The sequence below is a fragment of the Rhinolophus sinicus genome, chromosome 1 (genome assembly GCF_057876585.1).
Source record: "Rhinolophus sinicus isolate RSI-liver-muscle chromosome 1, RSI-T2T, whole genome shotgun sequence".
NCBI lineage: Eukaryota > Metazoa > Chordata > Mammalia > Chiroptera > Rhinolophidae > Rhinolophus > Rhinolophus sinicus.
In genome coordinates, this window is record NC_142501.1 from 42,642,127 (window position 1) to 42,661,547 (window position 19,421).

Here is a 19,421-nt window from a genome sequence, read left to right on the forward strand (position 1 = left end):
CAATACTTTTCACCATCTTTATTGCTGCCACCGTGGTCTTCATTCCCGAGACTGCAAAAGCCTCCTAACCTTATTAACTTCAGTGAATCAATATTTTTGATTAAAGTCAATATTTTAAAGGGCAGCAATGAAAACTGTACACGTCTGGGCCAAGTCCAAGTGTACATGGCAGCGTCTGCTCTAAACCATTGCCTCCTAAAGACATTTGCTCTACTCTTTTCCTCCTGCATTTTCCCACTCCCTTCGGATTTCCTCCTTAACTGAATATAAAGAACTAAATTGTTTTGGGCAGTTATCAATTTTATTGCCTCTCAGCTCCAAATCAACCCTTGATTGCCTGCTCTGCAACAAGGAGGTAGACCCTCTTGTAAACATCTCTCCTTTGCCAGCTAGCACAAAGTTAGCCGTTATCAGAATGCACTGGAGAGGGTTTCTTTTCCTGGTTCAGCTCGGCTCCCCTCTGCAGGCTCCTGCAATGTGCTGTGGCTGGCTTTTAAGTACTCAGCACTAACCAACCTCATGCAGCACTCCCTTGGGTGGTTCTGCAGTGGGTTTTACTGGTATAGCACCTCTCCATGCACGTGTTCCCTAGCAACCCCTCCAGTGGCTTCCCAGCAACTTCTGGGGTATGGCACCTCCACATGGATGCTTCCCTAACACCTGTGGGAAGATGCCAAACAAGGTCCACTAGTGCAGCATCTCTAAACTTCTCAGCCTGAGGGGGAGGGGACTCTTCGGTTTGCCTTGCCTTGGCCCTCGGTTTAGTGGCTGCTCCTCATAGATGCTCTTGTATTTTTTTAGAGTTCTTTTTTACTTATTAGCAAATCCTCCATTATTCCAATCTCTTGTTATAGTTTGAGATGGTTAATTTTAAGTGTCAACTTGGCTGGGCCATGGTGCCCAGATATTTAACCAAACATTATTCTGGATATTTTTGTAGAGGTGTTTGTTTGTTTGTTTTAAATGAGATTAACATTGACCTTGGTGCACTTTGAGTAAAGCAGACTACAGTCCACACTGTGCATGGGCCTCACCCAATCAGTTGAAAGCCTTAATAAAACAAACACTGACCTCCTCTAAGCAAGGCAAAATTCTGCCAACAGATGGCCTTTGGACTTGAACGGCAGCAGTTCCCTGGGTCTCCAGCCTGCCAGCCTACACTGTAGATTCTGGATTACGAAGCCTTCACAATTGCTTGAGCCAATTCCTTAAAATAAATCTCTCTATATATTTATATACACATATCCAGTTGGTTCTGTTTCCCCGGACTCTAATACAGTTCTTTACATTAGAGTGCCCCTGGTCAAATCGCTTTGGTTTCTGTCTCTTGATTGGACCATGACAAACAGAACACTGTTCTCCCCTGAATTCCCAATCCACATGTGCAACTGCCTACTCAGCACTCTTACGTGGATGTCTAACAGGTATTCCAAACTTATGTCCAAAAGTAAGCTATTGATGTTCCTCCTGCAAACTTATTTCTCCTACTCTTTCCCAACCTCAGCTAAAAGGCAACTTCATTTTCAGTGAGACCTTCCCTAGCTAACCCATTTATAATTGCAGCCCCAACCATACCTTCAACCCCTTTTCTTTGCTTGTTATAGTCTTATTATCTAAATACTATGTGTATTATTTATTTACCATGTTTATTGTGTAACTCCTCAATTAGAATATGAATTCCACGAGAGCAGGTATGTGATTTATTTGTATGTTCAAACTGCTGTGTGCGCATAATCTAAAGCAATGCTTAACACACAGTGGATAATCAACAAGTCTCTGCCTTCTGCTTTCAACATGGACTACAATGCTAGTGATTTATGAGTGTCTCGTTTAAGAAATCTTTTCTTTTCCAAAATTCATAAATACATTCTATATTTTCTCCTAAAAATTGTTTTGCATTTTAAATTTAGGTTGTTAAGCCATCAAGAATTGACTTTTCTGTATGGAGTGAGGTAGAGTTCATTTTTTTTTTTTTTACCCCTTCTGCATAACCAGTTGCTCAGTAGGCTGTATTTTTACTACATAATGGTTTTCGTTTTCTCTCTCTACTTTCTGAATTTATTTCTTCTGTTAAATACTTAGCATTAAGATTCTATAATAATGAAGCAAAACAAAGTATCAACCCCACAGTTTTATTTGTAAAGAACAAAGCATGAAAAGTCATATTTAAATGTACTCCAAAACGTGAAAAACCCACGTCAGTTTCTGATATGTATGCTAAAGTGCTTGATATCACAATACTCTTTAAATTTTATATTATGCTCAGATGAGAAAAAAAAAATCCAGTTCTGATGCATTTTGTTAACAATACAAAGAAAAACAATACAATTTAAATGCAGAAATGCTCATTTGTTAAAAAGATATACAGGATACATTTATACATGGTTCAAGTTTAACAAAAGAGGATTCTTTCTATATGTATAACACCTTCATTTGATCGACAACAGGAATTTCTTACCATATCTCTCTACTGTCAGCAAGATTTGGTGTTTGGAATAAAGACTGGAGCCACATACAAATACATTCAGGTAACTGGATCAAGCATGATTTCTTCCCATATAACCCAAGGATACCTTGGATTTCTTCAAATGAAAATAAATTTTTGATGACTTTTTTTCATTTCGGTATTAATTACTCAGTGTTAAACCTTTCTGGAGCCAATCTTTATTTTGTCCTTGAGAGGATGATCAGCTTTAGTCAAATCTGAAAGGATGAGGTTCTCCTTGGATTTTTTGATCACACTCCATTAACACCCTCCTCAAAAAGTTTGGACATCAGTTTGATTTAAGAGATTCATAAATGTATTTTAATAAGAATAGGGGCCTAGTAGTTTATTATTCATTTGTTTCCTTTTAAGCTAAATGGTAATATAACAAATACTTACATAAGAAACGGGACTTGAAAAGACACAGATGATTTGAAAATAGGATTCACTTTATAAAAGTAGAGAACAGCTCAAGACTCCATTCTCAATCAAAGAAGGTGTGTTAATACTGAAATATAAATAGCTAAGGTTCAGATTGTCCTTTCAACATGGTGAAAAGGATAGACTAGTTTCTGTAAACCTCACAGAGAAAATACTCACAGTTCTCAAAATAAAAATCTTCTGAAAAATCGTAATTCTTAGCAGAAAGAAGAAATTTCATTATTAAGAGCTACACTCCCACTGTGTCAAATAAATATTTCCCTGGGCATCTGAGGTCCTCGTCTGTTGCCTCATATTTCAAAATATCTTAGAGGTGTCAACATGTACTGCATACAAACTGTTCTGTATAGTCTCTACCCCTCTTTCACTTACATTTACATACAACAGTGCTTTATTGCCAAAAAAGGAAATATAAGCAGTTCAGTATTTCCCCTATATCACTCATACAGTGTGACAGAAGTTCACTAAGATGATTTTTCAAGAAGCCATGTTAAAGTAAATATCACAGGGTTACAAAAGGTACAAAAAGGTGTAAAACATTTAAAATAAATTTTAGAGGGAAATCTCAGACTTATGCAAATTTTAGGTTACTTATACCAAATTCTTGCCCCGAGTGGGAAAGAGGATGGAGTAGGATGGGAGGCCTTTCTTTTGTTCTCGGTAGTCTGTTTCCCCCCTAGAACCTCACTTGATGCTACTCCACACTGAGCCTCAGTCAATGTTAAGGCACGAATGAGCCTCGACCAGGCAAAGCTGTAGGGTCTCCAATAATACCGACATTGGCGTAATGCCACCATGTCACAAAGGTTGAGGTTAGGAGTCTCAGGATATTTGAAAAACACTTGGAAAAAAAAATGTTTCAAGAGGTAATATTTTTGGCAATTTAATTTTAAAACAATTTCTTCTTAAACCATTATTATGTGAAAATACTAGTTATGGTTCCAGGCATTACTTTTAACTTAATTTGAGAAAAAAAAAAAAGCCAATTACAAAATTTGATTTTTATTCACTTTAGCTTTAAGGTGTGATTATAAAGCAATGTACTAATTTGAAAAGTTAACATAGCAGAAAGGATACCTTTAAATGGGTATGGTCCTTCCACAAGTCAGCGTGGAAGGCTATGTACACTTATTCTAAGAATTCTGTTACTGTCTGGCCCAAAATATTTTGGTATTGGCTCAGAGGCAGTTATAAGCCATGTAAGAACTAAGTCTTACTTCTTTACAATTGGGTTTCTTATGTGACCCAAAACTCTTCTTAAGCATCCTTTTTACTCACCAACGTGGATTCTAAGGACTTTTTATTGTTTCTAAAAATTACATTTCTTCTTCAAGGCCAAGATTCACCATCACTGGCAATATAGAAAAGCATGGGCGTAAGCCTGTCAAGCAGCTCACAAGGGGGTCCCCAATGTTGGGAGCTCTGGCTGGATCCCTGGAATAAGGATATGGGCTCCCAAGGTGACAACTTTATAGGGCCTGGTATTGTAGAGGGTGTGTCAGTTCTGGTGTGATTCTTTTGACATTGGTCATTTCACTGTTACAGTCATACTACATAAAGTGGGATGAAACTTTAGGTATAACTCTTGTTTGGGGTATTACCTTCTAAAGCGATGGTTTTATTCACAGGCTCCAAATCCAATTTTCTCCCAGTTTTTATAATAGATGTTAATTCTGAACAACTTGAGAACAATGTTAAATGAATATTAATACTTACAAATGATTATTCTACATGAATATTAATCTTTATTTCCTATCTGTATAGGTGAATGAATAAAGATCCAAGGGTAGAAAGACTATTAATACTGAATACCTTGGAGGTCAGTCTCATGCAGTCTGGTGTAATAAAAAACATTAATTCTAGACCCTGTGTTGCTACTGACCAGCTGTGGAAGTATTTAATCTCGTTAATCCTTAAGTGTTCCCCTCTATAACATGAGAAGGCTGGACTAGATGACTCAATTCTCTGTGCTAACCTACGTCATCTCTCTGGTTGCCCAGAGTGTGTCAGAAGCTTGGCCTCATGGAAAAGGTAATAAGAACAAAACCCTGGACTGGACCATCCCATGGTTTCTGATCACTGAAACACAGTAAGCGCCTGGTGGGAAATGGGTCTTGGAAGAAGAACCACACCGCTACAGACACACCTTATTTAGCCTCAGGCAAACGACTCTCTGGCCCCCCATGCTGCCCAGAACCACCCTCTTATACCCTTTCCATGGATTTCTAAATACTTTAACCCCCACTTTCTTCCTCAAGTACTAAGCCCCACATCAAAAGGCGGTGTGCCTTGGTTGAATTCAGTGTTTGATAAAGGGAGTGAGGCACTTGTTTCATTAGTTTCTTCCTCTAGGAAATAAGGGAAACCAACTGTTGGCTAAAGCCCAGCACCCTCAGATTGCACAAGGGTCCTGGGAGGCCATGGCTTTGCTTCTCAGCCACAAGTGGGAATAAAACCCAGAGCTCTGCTGAGGCAATTTCACTGCTAACAATGTGCAAATGCCTAATTAGAGGTACGGGACCTACCATAAGATGAAGACTTAAGGTCTAGCTCACCCACATTTATTTAACTTCCTCATGAAAGACCAAACTGGAAAGTTACTCACAACATTTGGTTTTACAGGACTATTGTCTCTTCTTTTGCTTCCACTCTGCCCAGCTGTGCTGTCCTGGCTTTCACCTTCTCTGGGCAAGTCGTTTTATATTACTACCCCTTCTTACAAAGGAACGTAAAGCTTGCCCTGAACACCCAGAAAGGGTTCATTCTTTCTCTCTCCTTCTGTTATTTGCATTATCATAGTCAACAAATACTTTCACAAAAACATTCCAAGCCACACAGAGCCCTCCTCCTTCTTAGACATTCCTTCCATTTCCTGAGAGGGGGATGGGCACGGGGAGAGGGAAGGGGGTGACTGGAACCAAACAAAGACAGAGCTTATGGTTATCCTTAAGAGGTAAGGGACCTCGGCCGGGTTTAGATGGCTAAATACAAAGTACAGAATCAAACTGCTGTTTGCAGTTGTTATAACTATCAGGCGAACACTTTGAAATTCACATCTGCCCAAAGTACCTCAAATAGCAAGAATAAAAATGCCAAGAATGAAATTAGTCTAAGCTAATCTTTCCAAAGTGTAAAGGAGTATAATCCCACAATTTAACACACTTCTCAGGGCTTTGTGTGTTCTCTTTCCAGTTCAGCCAAGCTCCTGGGGTTCAGTATTTAAGGTATTTGAATTATATCTTCATCTAGTGCTGATGAAAAAAATTTCCCAAAGGGCTGGAAAAGTGACTCAATTAATATGTATGAAACTATTTGTAACTTAAAAGCTATAAGTGAGGAAGGAAGACCCCGTACAGTAGGTAAAGGTGTTTACATTCACAATACAGAGGCTCAGACACCTGGATGGATGGCTACGACATAACAATGCACTCTGGGTTCCTTTGTGATACCTGGAGAAAATAAAAAGCCCCAATGGGTTGCACTATATTTACATGTTTACTGGCTTCTTCCTGACTAGCACCACTCTTCCCCCCTAGCTCCCAATGCTTTTAAGCTACTCATTTTAAGTCACAGGAATATTCAACCTAAGAAAAGTATCTTATTAGAGTAATATAATTTCTTAAAGAAGATAGCATATTTACACACATCTAACACATGAAAATACTCTATTTTATACTAAATTCTTGGTTCAAATGAACTACAATACAGCATTTTGCCTTGTCTGTGGTGTGATGATTGTTCAAACTGGGGGATACAGTGTATCGCTCCCCATAGTGACTCACTACCTTGGCAGACAAGTCCACATGGGTCCCGTAGATGGGGAAGGTTCAGAAGCAAGGGGTCTTGGACCGCGAGTTTCCAGCCAGTTGGGTTACACATCCACTCCTTTGATGAGAGAGCCTTCTAAGACTATGGTGAAGTCCTGAATGGTCTGCAGGATGCGGATGAGGGAGTTGACGGTCATGTGGTCCCTCAGGAGGGCACTCTCCTCATACATTCGGGTAATGGCCGGACACTCGGCTAACAAGGGAATCCACTGCGGGAGCAGGCGATCCCTACAGACCCAAACAGAAACAAGTCCTGAGCACGGCTGACCTCGCTGCAGAATAAGGCACAATACTTGAGCTTTCAATGGGAAGGTAGGTGTGGGGCTGGAAGGGGCAAAATCTAGCTAAGTTCTGAGGTCAGCAGAGAGGAAACCAAAGGCAAGAAGCTGGATATTTACTGGTCAAAAAGACACAGTAATGAGGCAGTGTAAGCTATTGGGAAAACCCATCAGATTCTAAAAGAAGGTCTGGACAGGTTGGCCATAAGGACTTCTGCACATTAAAGAAACTCTCTATTCTATTCTGATTTTATACTTTTCAAAAGAGGCAGAATGTCATTTTGTATTTCTTTTTTACAGGTTGTTACTCAGACATGTGTAGTAAGGTATGCCAAAGTACACTGACCTTTTGTGAGGAAAGACTATCTTAAATAGTAGCGATTAGTTTTTTGTTTTTAATTTATACAACATAATAAGGTAAGGAACAAATCAAAGCAGAACAACATTAACTAGGTCTTTATAAACCAAAAGAGGTTGCAGGGGTCTAATAAATCAGCGCCGTAGAGATAAAAGGAGATAAGGATCATGTTCAAAAGGAACTTTAAAAGCACAGCTGAAATTGGGCCCCAGTTATAAGGAAATTCAGAACTTAGTTCTGTAATGCAGTTGTTTTGGGACAGAATTTCAGTCTTCCGTGTTTCCTGATTAAACACGGACAGTATAATCTGTCGCTAAGTACCTAAGACACCCTGAGACAGCATCTCTCAATGTGCCTTTCACAAGGGCAGCGTAGCTAGTCCATCCTACACCTCTGCTTGGGGCCTCCAGGGGCTTAGAAGAAAATAAACTTGCACAAAACAATCTTCTCAAGATCTGTGTGTTTCCTTTCTTATAATTCTAAGAGCTGTTTTAAAATTAATGGATTATACAGCGCGTATGTGTCATTTTCAAAAAAAAATAAAGGGGTAGGAAATGGTCTTAAAGAGAAGATTTTATATAGTAAGAATTCCACAATGTTATTAAATTTAATATGGTGGTGTACATGCACCACGCAAGCTCTACATAGTAAATATGTATGTGTGTGTGTATGTGTTGGTGTGTCTGATTATCTATCAACCTACCTGTTACCTATCTATCTATCTCTGGAACCAGAATCATGTAATGGTTGAGAGCCTGGGCTCTGGAGTGAGACTGGGTGTGAATCTTGGCTGCACCTCTTTCTAGCTGTGTGACTTTGGGAAAACTGGTTAACTTCTCTGTGCCTCATCTATTTTCTTTTTTCTCATCTATACAATGGGGAGATCAGTTGCTACTTCATGTAGTGGCGGTGGTGAGCAATAGGATTCCATGAAATAACGTATACGAAGTTCTCAGCATAGTGCCTTATCCAACACATACCAGGTACCCAATAAACAGTAGTCTCATAATGACACTTGGAAAGAAAGAAACCCACGGGAGAGCTTTGGAAGGGGCATGATCTGGTTTTAACCCATTCTAAATTCTTGGTCAACATATAGCAAAGATAGGGAAAGTCAAGAACTGGCTTTATACCGTGTTCCAAGGCAAACTAAAATCTGGAATTTGCCGTCCTTCCCAATGTTCCTGGGTGCAGTGTTAATAGCATTTACATAGTGGCAGAAGGTTTTGCAGGATGACTTCTGAATAAGGACATCATCTTCATTGTCTAGAATCTGGTCAGTGGTTTCAAAATAAGCAACCGCTCTCTCTGGGGAAGGAAGTCAGAATCACATTATAATACACATCGACACTTTATAACAGAGAGATTAAACACTTCATGGTGGAACAATATGCTCCCGGGAGTTTATTTTCTCATCTAGACTGCATTCTAGAAGGCTGGAAAGTATACTCTCTTTAGAATAGCTTCATAAAATGGAAATTGGCAAAAAAGAAGAAAATCAAAATAGACTCCACTGTTAAGACCGGAATCTACTAGGAGTAAGTAGCAAACACCTGGTAGCCACCAGGAAGGTGCCCTCTGTTCCAGCTACACAATAGTTGGCTAACACTTTGCAACAAAATCCCTGAAATGGAACTGAATCTGTAAATAAGAGAAAGAGGTATGTGTACACATATCAGAAGCAGAATAATATTCTAGGCATTGTAGAAAGGGGAAAAAACCACTCCTGGGGGCCTAATCTGTCAACTTTCCTTTCTTTGTCCAAAAATTCTAAGTTACATGAAATCAACTACTTCACCTAGGCCTTATTTACAAAACACAAAATGATTAATCACCCCTTTAAAGAAACTGGGAATTCGAGCGGAACTGCATACCAAAATAAAGACTACAAAGTCTAGCAAGCTAGAGCAGCACACTCCTAGGGAACTTGCTGTGATGATGAAAACATTCTCTATCTGTAACATCCAACTGGTAGCTACTAGTAGGGCCCCTGTGACTAAGGAAGTAAAGTCTAAATTAAAATGAAATCAATTTAAATTTAAATAGACACATGAGGCTAGTGGTACAGAGCTCGAGTAATCCTTGTAAAACGTGTTATTTCACGTCACTCCTTCGCTCCAAGCCTCCCAATGACTTCCCATGTCATGCAGGATAAAGACCAAAGTCCTCCGTGGCCTAGAAGGCCCTACACTAGCTGCCTCTGGCAGTAAACACCCCTCTCCCCCAACATCCTGTCTTCCTCCTCACTCTGCTTCCCTCACACTGATCGCTATTGCACGAAAGGGCCAGATGCACTCCCTCCTGGGGCACCTGCCCTGCAGTTCTCTCGGCCGCCGGGAGTGCCCTTCTCCCAGACACTACACGGCTCACTTCCTCACTTCCTTCAAGTCTCTGCTCAAATGTCACCTTGTCAACGAAGCCTGTAATGACCCCATTTAAAAGAGCACTTGCCACTCCATTTCCTTTTACCTTGCTCTGTTTCTTCCAGGTCAGCGATCACCTTCTAACATAGAGCTGAATTGCATATTTGTTATGTGTCCTCCCCGCCCAGACCAGAATGTAGGTTTATTAACCATAAGACTTTTTGTGTTGTTTGTTTACTTACGTTTTGATATATATCAGGAGCATCTAGAACAGTGTTTGGAATACTGTGGACACTATAAATATTTGTTGACTGAATGAAAAGCAGGGGTAGTGCTTATTGGATATTTATTTTTAAAAACATACGCCCTTATCATTAACTGTTATCTGCTCAATTCCTGGATCTTTGAGTTTTCTAAGAAACATGTCAATGATCGTAAAATAACATACACCTGTTTTAATTTACCTATGAAGTCCCAGATGAAGACGTTTTTGTGAAAGATGCGGGCAGATTTGAACCCGTGGTGGAAAACTTGTTCGAGTGCCGCGACCAAGCCATTTTCTCCGCAGAGCAGCACCGTGAGGCTCCCTCTCTGTGGAACATAACACAAACTGAGATGCCAAACAACAAACTGAGATGTCTCTGTTTGTGTCTAAGAAAAATACTGGAGAAAACAAGGGCAGAGCGTAGCTACGAAGCATGTTTTCTGCAATCTTTATTAGAAAGCTTACAAATGAGAATTAAAACACCCTGTATTGCCTTATGTTTCATGTACAAAGTGGCTTTAAAATCTTACTACACTAAGTGTTATAGTTCATCATACCTCTTTTTCAGGTTTGTGAAAATGTTTCACAATGTTGTTCACAGCTTCTCCAATTCCTTCTTGGATCTGTCCAGCATTGGGTTCTGAAAAATAAAAAACAGTGGCTGAATTCTCATGCAAGGGAAATAACCCAAAGTCCTTTGGGGAGTAACTGTACCACCTGTGCAGGAAACACTTCACTAGTGCAGGCTGGCTTGCCCAGGGGCTTCACGAAACTTGCATTGGGCCCGTGTGGCCAAGTGAGAGACATCTTGGCACAATGGAAAAGAATCCAACAGACCCCTGGATTCAAATCCTAGCCTTACCACTTGTAATCTACAATCTTGATCAAATGTCTAACTTCCTCTGAGTATGAGTTTCCTCAACCTAAAATAGGGAAAAATGCACACCTCATATATGGGTCCCTGGAAAAACTGAATGAGATATTAGGTGTAAATAACTGGGCAGGGTGCCTGTCCCAAGTGCTGACAAGTCTGCAGGACCTGAGGAGTGAGGTAGGGAGGTCCTACAGCTTCATTCCTAGGGTACCCCACTACCTTACCCCACCTACCTCTAAGTTCTTTGGTGGGCACAGACCAAAGCTGCTGCAGCTCTGAACGGCTAACCTGGAATCTGTGTTTTTGCTGCTGTGTTTAAAGTAAAGAGAAGATCTCAGGTCCACTGGGTCACCCTGCCTGAAGACCGGGCTAGTCGCTCCACGTGGGCACCGCTTCCTTCTCCAGCCAGCACTTGCTCATCTAGGCTCTGTTCCTGGGGGAGAGCTTGGTGGGCTGCTTAAATAGGATCTAAATTGCCTTTGCCTCCCAAACCCCAAGAATAGTTAAAAACAAAACAAAACATGGCAAACAAGTTTCATCCAGAGATAGAAGTAGGTAACAAGAAAAAAATTACATATTTGGTATTTTCTTGTGGTGATTAACTATTATATCTAATTTACATATTATACTATAAAGGGAAAACTATAAATTCCAGTGTTTAAGAATCTCTGAATTCATTTTAGGAAAAACTCAAGTAAGTTTTTTTCTACATCAATGCATATAAATTGTTAAAATGGAAACCTCTTATGATTGAAGCACTGATACTGGGGCCTTTTCAGCTCTTAGTAGTTTTACTTTTACTGAGTATTTCTTCTTTTAAACATTAACACCTATTTTAAAAGCCTTCATTCATTCAACACACTACCGATCAGTACAGAGCTCCGGTACTGATCAGTAGTATATTGAAACCGATTTAAAACTTTCCGTTTTCTAAAGATCACCTTACACACACTGTGAGAAAATACCAAGTTACCCATTTCTGAGTTTCAGTTTATTTAAAATGTTCTGCTTATTGAGTAAGAAAAGAAAATATGACCAAAAGTGAGGATAAGGCTTCTCAAAATAGGAATATTCCATGAAACTGGACTGATTCAGAAGTTGTAATAATTTGGATGGACTGACCTGAAATCTAGTTTAAAATTTTTTTTATAGGAATTTTGTTATTTTTATTTTTAATTTAATTATTATTATTTTTAAGGGGAACAGGACTTTTATTGAGGAATAGTGTGTACTTCCAGGACTTTTTTCCAAGTCAAGTTGTTGTCCTTTCAATCTTAGTTGTGGAGGGCGCAGCTCAGCTCCAGGTCCAGTTTCCGTTGCTAGTTGCAGGGGGCGCAGCCCACACCATTACCTTGCCGGAGTCAAACTGGCAACCTTGTGGTTGAGAGGACCAACTGAGCCATCCGGGAGCTCAGCGGCAGCTCAGCTCAAGGTGCCGTGTTCAATCTTAGTTGCAGGGGGCGCTGCCCACCATCCCTTGCGGGACTCGAGGGATTGAACTGGCAACCTTGTGGTTGAGAGCCCACTGGCCCATGTGGGAATCGAACCGGCAGCCTTCGGAGTCAGGAGCATGGAGCTCTAACCGCCTGAGCCACCAGGCCGGCCCCTAGTTTTAAATTTTAATCAGCATGATTGCATACAATAAATTCAGCAATTTTAAATGTGCAATTTGGTGAGCTTTAATAGACATATAGTCATGTAACTACCACTACAATCAAAATACAGAAAATCTCCATAAGTCCAGAAACCTCCCCTGTGCCCCTTTCAGTCAATCCTGTTCCCCAGCTCTCAAACCCTGGCAACTGCTGATCTGCTTCATATCATGACTACATGGCCTTTTCCAGAATTTAATATCGACGGCATTGTACAGGACACAGTCCTTTGTGCCTAGTTTCTTTCACTCAGCAGAATGCTTTGGAGAGTCATCCAGGCTGTTAGACGCATCAGTAGTATGTTCATTTTTAACATATTGCTGAGAAGTATCCTGTTAACTAGACATACCACCGTGTGCTTGGTGGACACTAGGGTTGTTTCCATTCTGGCTACTACGAGTAAAGCTGCTATGAACATCTGAGTACTGTTCTCAGTGTAACTACAGGTATTCATTTCTCTTGGGTAAACATCTGGGAGTTGGATGTTGGGTCAAGTGTATGGTAAGTAGATGGATATTTTTACAAGAAGCTGCCGAACTGTTTTTCCTTTTGCATTCCCACTAGCAGAGTATCAGCTGCTCTCCATCGTCAACAGTATTTGGTGTTACCAGTCTTAAATTTTCTCTTCTAGTGTGTGTGTGGTGTCAAGTTTACTTTTGAATGCAGAAAGGATTTATGAATCAGGGGAATACTTTAAGAATAAGGGGGCTTTTTAGATACTATTCTAATAGTGAGTATATCACTGTGGTGTGCTAACAAATGCGTTGGGACTAATACTATCTAAGGAAACTGCTTTGTTAGTAAACCAAGGACCTCTTAGGTACTTTTGTTACTCTACTGATGGCTGTTGTCTACAGTTGAAATAAAACCACTTCACTGATAAACTTTTGTAGTTTTTCACTAGATCATACTGCCTCTGCATTACTTTTCTGTGGCTCCTATGACAGATTACCACAAACTTGCTGGCTTAAAACAACAGCAATTGATTCTCTCACAGTTCTGGAGGCCAGAAGTCAGAAATCAGCGTCCCAGGGCAAAAATCAAGGTGTCAGCAGGGCTGCACTCCCCTCGGCGGCTCCAGAAGAATATGCTTCTTGCCCCTTCAAGCTTTTGGTGGCTGCCAGCATTCCTTGGCTATGGCTGCATCACTCCAGGTAATGCTTCTGTCTTTGCATTGACTTCTCTGTGTGTGTCTGATCTCCCTCTGCCTCCCTCATATAAGAATGCATGGGATTGCATTTAGCACCACCCCTGGATAATACAGGATAAACTCTCCATCTCAAAATCCTTAACTTTTTCCAAATAAGGTAACATTTACAGCTTTAGGGATTAGGATCTAATATCCTTGGGAGACATTACTCAGCCTACTAAAGCCCATATTAGTATAAACAGAAGTTTACTGTACTATTAAAAATTGCACGTGAACACAGTATCCTATCTATAGAACTCACTCTTTATAGAATCTTGTTCCATCCTTTCTATAGAAAGTTGGGGGATGGGGAGAGGAAGTTTTAGAATCCCTCTTAGTATAAAGGGCTCTAGATAGCTAGAGGTGGCTGTCTGTGAGTACTGTAATATATAACTGTCCTTGTTGCTCCTTTAGGTTTAATTATTCATATTTCCATAGCTTAATTGAAACAGAACATGCAGTTTTTATAGGATTTTTAACATCTAAATTCTTTAGGCTTTTAATCATTTCTAAAGCCTTGCCTTATTTTTCCCCTTTATCTTCTCTCCCTCTTTTCTAAGGTCTCTTCTCCCAAATTAATTTTCTTCAGCATTCTTTTTTTTAACCTTCTTACCACAATTTATTAGTGTGACAGTTTTCTGTCAAATGGCCACATGACGTCTGCAACATTTGAAGCACTCTGGAAAATTAAAAAAAACACAAAACAACTACTCACTGGGGGTTTTTCCTGTTAGTGAAGTGATACTCAGTCTCCTAGCTGTCGTGGGTGATTTCTGCTGGGGTGGAGTCCGACACTGCTTTACTAGATCCTCATCTGCTGCTGATGCCATCAATTCTCCAATAAGAATTCTCTCCAGGCTTCCGTCATCAATGCCCTTCCCGAGCCATCGACCACATGGGAACCTAGCAGGACAGGGAAAAAAAAAAAAAAAATCTGAATCACCAATATTTTACCAGTTTTAATCAGAATTTTAAAAATAGCACCATGGGTGAAGCCTATAATTTTAGTGCCTGTGGGTTGTTTCTTACAATTATTAAAAATTTCAAACATATAGAAAAGTAGAGAGAATAGTATAATAGACACCCATATTCTCACCGCCTAGACTTAACATTTTGTTATATGCTTCATTTTCTGTTGAAGCATTTAAAAATAAATCCCACATACCAGGACGTTTCAGTCCTAAAAACACTTCAGTATAAATCTCTAAAACATAAAGACATTCTCTTATATAGCCATACACTGTTATCACCCAACCAAGTTAAAGTAATTCTTTAATATTTTCTCATGCCTAGCCTATATTAAAATTCGGTGATTAGTTCTATAAAGAATATTTTAAAACTATAAATTAATGTGGGAGTTAAATTACAGAAGAAAAGAGGAGATTGTTCCCAAAGGGAGTGCTGGCCTTAACCAGCAGAGTCCAAAAAAAATCCTTTCCTCTCCCTGAATTATTTTAAGCTTTTTTTCTTTCAGAGTTACATCAATTTTTTTTTCCAACATAATATGCAACACTTGTGGACTAAGCATTAGGAGCAAACACAAGTAGTTTTTCTAAATTATTTTTTGGGCAAATTTGTATTATATAAACAAAAACAAAACAACCCCAAAATAAAACAACCCAAAAAACTAAGCTAAAATTCAAAAAGCAGTGGGAAGCCTTAGAAAGAAAAAAATTCTTAAACGTTTTCTTGTCTAAAGCGTCTCAAACAAAGAATTCTGAGCTCCCATGGACATTTACTTACCTGTATGTGTGTCCTGTGATTTCGTTTCTGACCATGACACAGTCCACCAGCCATTTGGCTAACAGTCCTGAGTTATCGTGACCAATCTGAACAGTGGTCAGCTTCCCCAAGTTCTGGCACTGTAGGGACAGGACCATAGGTTATTCAGTACCCGATCACATCCCACTACCTCTCAGCTTTACATGTGGTACTCTGGTTCCGCGTAACTTAGCTTCAAAGAAGCCACTCTGCATAATGTGCTTGGCTAATGCTCTAGAGAAATATATTCACATCTAACGAGACAGGGCACAAATGGACATCAACTATCTAATGAGGACGATGCACAAGGTGCTAGACTAGAGATGTAAACAACTGCTAGAAGAACATTGGGGAAGGAACAGTTATTTCTTTTCTTTAGATTTTTTTTTTTATTGGGGAAGGGGAACAGGACTTTATTGGGGAACAGTATGTACTTCCAGGACTTTTTTTTTTTTTTTTCCTTCCAAGTCAAGTTGTTGTCCTTTCAATCTTAGTTGTGGAGGGTGCCATTCAGCTCCAGGTCCAGTTGCTGTTGCTAGTTGCAGGGACGCAGCCCACCATCCCTTGTGGGAGTCGAACTGGCAACCTTGTGGTTGAGAGTCCACTGGCCCATGTGGGAATCGAACTGGCAGCCTTCGGAGTTAGGAGCATGGAGCTCTAACCGCCTGAGCCACCGGGCCGGCCCCAGGAACGATTATTTCTAACTGGGGAACCCAGAAACATCACACAGATAATGATCTGTGCCTTAAAGGATGAGAAGAATTTCAAGAAGTGGAAAAAGGATGCTATCTGGGTTTACAGAGGTCAGAAAAACAATTATTGATATAAAAAAAAATCACTGACATGGTTATTTTTCTAATAAAATACTAAGTTTCTAATAAAATACTAAGGCAGAAGTGACCTCAAACCTCATCTATTAGAAGTCTTTGAAGCTACCATAAAACAAAAAGCATAGTTAATTGACATCCTTCCTCGTCCTTTGTGAACAAGTACAAAAGGAAGCAATGATAATAGAAATAGTAAAAATAAATGTCAATTAAATTCTGACTTTTAAATTTTGATATAAGATCCCAGACCCCAACCGGCTGTGTAAGGTTGGGGACATCAGAGCGATGCGTTCTTAAAGCCCTTGACTTCTCTGTACGGCAGTGAGAAAGCATCACTGTGACCCAGGGAATGGAGGGTGGCCTCTTAAATTACTTGTGGCTGCAGAGATGGGAAGAAGTAGGTAGACTGAGAGTTAGGAAACAGCAATGATGGGACTTAAAATGCAGTTTATATTCCATACTTGGCAGTCAAGAAAAGCCAAGGGTTTTAATCTTTTATATACAGATGGTTGCAAATCCACTGGATAGATAGGGCTAAAATGGGCTCTTGGGGGTTGTTAAGACTCTGAATGGAAAGTGCTATTCTTAGACTGCAAGGAACATGAGAACAGGATGTTCAGTTAGTACCACTTCCCTCCTGAAACAAGAGCAGGTATTGTCTTTCTCCTGCATGCCAGGACCAACCTGCGTGTGGGCTCAAACATATGGGAATACTTCCCCAGGTGAGACCTCAACATTGACTACAATATTGAAAGGTATTTTTACAAAATCACTTTGCAAATGTCACCATGTGGTCTAAAAGCCATAAGCAAGGATGTCAGCTCTCCTGTCCTTTTGTCCAGGTTCAGGCAGGGAGCATTTTACAGTGAGGACAAGAACCACTGTGGGGCCAGCAGTCAGTGCTAAGACACTGGGGATCATGGGCCAGGACCTGGCAAAGCCCCAAAGTGCACCATTACAAGCAGAAAAATAGAGCTTAGCAAATGAAAATAATGACAAAAACACAAAACAAATGAGCCTAAGTGTTTAAGACAACTTTAGAGATGTGACCACAAAAATGACCCTGCATGCGTTGAGTGTTCCCTATACTGTCTGACTCAAGGCAAAGTGAAAAAGTGAAACTGCATCCTTGTGTAGAACTACATGACACCTTCTGTTAAGAAAGCTATCAGCTGAACCTACCTCGAAAGTCATTTCAAGGAGGTTTTTGGGAATCGGCATCACTCCCGTGTCTCCCAGCTCCCCTGACACACAGATCCAGGGGTTCGATGTAATGATTGCATTGCTCAGCTTTTTGATGGGGATGATGACTGACCTATATGGAATCACTGAAAGAAAAAGGCTGAAATTAATTAAAAGTTACAATGAAATTCTCTTGATAACAAAACAAATATGTGTTAAGAACTCTGTTGGCTTTCACACATAGTTCACTTTTTATGCTCTATCATGATGTCCTTAAACAAAAAGATGAGGTTATAACCTCTCCCTGACAAGAAAGGTGAGGTCCAGTTTATAAGCCGTGAGTCCTAATACTTGTGTTGGTTTCCCCGGTGTACCCATCACCATGCAGGCTCGGCATGCGTATCACCATGGTGATACGTATCACCATGGTGATACGTATCACCACTACGTTTATAAACAATCTCAGGAATCAGCACCAGAATGAACACTGAACAGGACATGAACATTGTTGCTGCTATATAGTGTTTTCATTGCTTTAATGTTTATATTAATTTTGTTCCAAAATCGAGTGCAAATGAACATAGTTCCTGGCATGGTTTCATATGAAAAGGGGGTGGATGACTTCTTGGATAGTATCCCCTTGTTGCTGATTTTCTTGGGCACTGCTTTAAAGCACTGCCCTTCAGAACTTTCCCATCTGAATTTTACAGCTCAATATGCACAGCCAAGAATACTAAATAATGGCACCTGCATTCTGGATGTAACATGAAGTCTGTAAACCACAACTTGGAAAGCTATTAAGATGACTCATAGGGGGACGTGAGGAAAAGAAGCAAGATGTGGAAAAAACTGTGTGAAACCTTTTTTGCAAGCTCTTCAAAAGGCATACCACTAGATGTCACTGTCCCACCACTGTCTTCTGCTCAAATGTAGAAACACAATAAAGTTAGACATTACAATACTCCCATCATTTTCCTTTAAAAAAATGGGGATGGCTCAAACACATTAGCACATTTTTATCCTTCAGAGCCATCTTTCTTGTTTTTTAAGCAGGGTAGAATTAATATTTTTTGTTTTAAGTCTTGGGATTTCTGCTCATTCACAAGAGGGCGTATTAGAAGCCCTCCTTGAAAGAACTACAAGTAAGATGAAAAAAAGTTACTAGACAAGGTTCCCAGATACAGCCTTACAATATGGGCTTATGGTTCAATGTGTTCTTAAGATGAAGAAAATGAATAGGATAAATGATTTATTTCCTCGGTTTTACATAGACTGCTTTCTTTATGTTGGGTGGATAACCTCCCTTTCTGTCCTTTGACTTTGGCTGAAGGAAAGGAAAATGTCAGAGGAAAGGCTGTAGTTTCATGGTTTAGTAACCAGAATCAAATAGTTTTTGAAACTGAAAGCAGAAGAGGTTAGTGAAAGACTATTTTAGGTGCCGTAGGCTTCTCTCATTTGAATCTTTCACTGACACGATTAGAAAAGCTGCTGAAAAAGGCCTATTAAGGTCAGCAGTTTTGTGGCTGCAAAGGCCCCACAGATGCACGGCAGTTATTCAATAAAGTATAAAAAGAATAATATTATTTAATCTCAGAATATTTCTTTTATGAGAATCTCAATTCCTCATATTGAAAGTTTCTCAGATGAAGAGAAATCTGCAGATATAAGGCGGATCTTAGGAGTCCTAACAACCCCTGCTCTATTTCTTCTCTTTCAAAACTGTAAATAACATTTTAGCTTCTTATACTTTCAGTAGACTAACGGGTACTTTCAGTAGCCTGACAGATATTACAGGTTGGCCCAATTACCATTCCAACTCCATTTTACCTTGTTCGCCTCTACCAGAGAACAGAAAAACTAAAAAGCAACACAATTCTGGCCAGTGAAATTTTAGTGATGTTTATTGTGTTTTCTTGGAA

The 19,421-nt window shown here is 39.9% G+C and overlaps 1 protein-coding gene across 4 annotated transcripts in view; it reads right to left on the reverse strand.

Annotated features, from left to right (window-relative positions):
• Positions 1-2,116: 2,116 nt before the first annotated feature.
• The window catches only part of DENND5B (DENN domain containing 5B), a 152,745-nt gene continuing 135,440 nt past the window's right edge, over positions 2,117-19,421 (reverse strand). For all 4 annotated transcript variants that reach the window (XM_019736899.3, XM_019736890.3, XM_019736908.3 and 1 more), the window contains 7 exons: positions 17,503-17,648; positions 15,476-15,594; positions 14,448-14,635; positions 10,575-10,657; positions 10,217-10,343; positions 8,523-8,697; positions 2,117-6,981 (listed from right to left, as the gene is read on the reverse strand). In XM_019736899.3, coding sequence (XP_019592458.1) covers positions 6,798-6,981; positions 8,523-8,697; positions 10,217-10,343; positions 10,575-10,657; positions 14,448-14,635; positions 15,476-15,594; positions 17,503-17,648 — 1,022 coding nt within the window. In that variant the 3' untranslated portion in view covers positions 2,117-6,797. The remainder of the gene's footprint in view (positions 6,982-8,522; positions 8,698-10,216; positions 10,344-10,574; positions 10,658-14,447; positions 14,636-15,475; positions 15,595-17,502; positions 17,649-19,421) is intronic.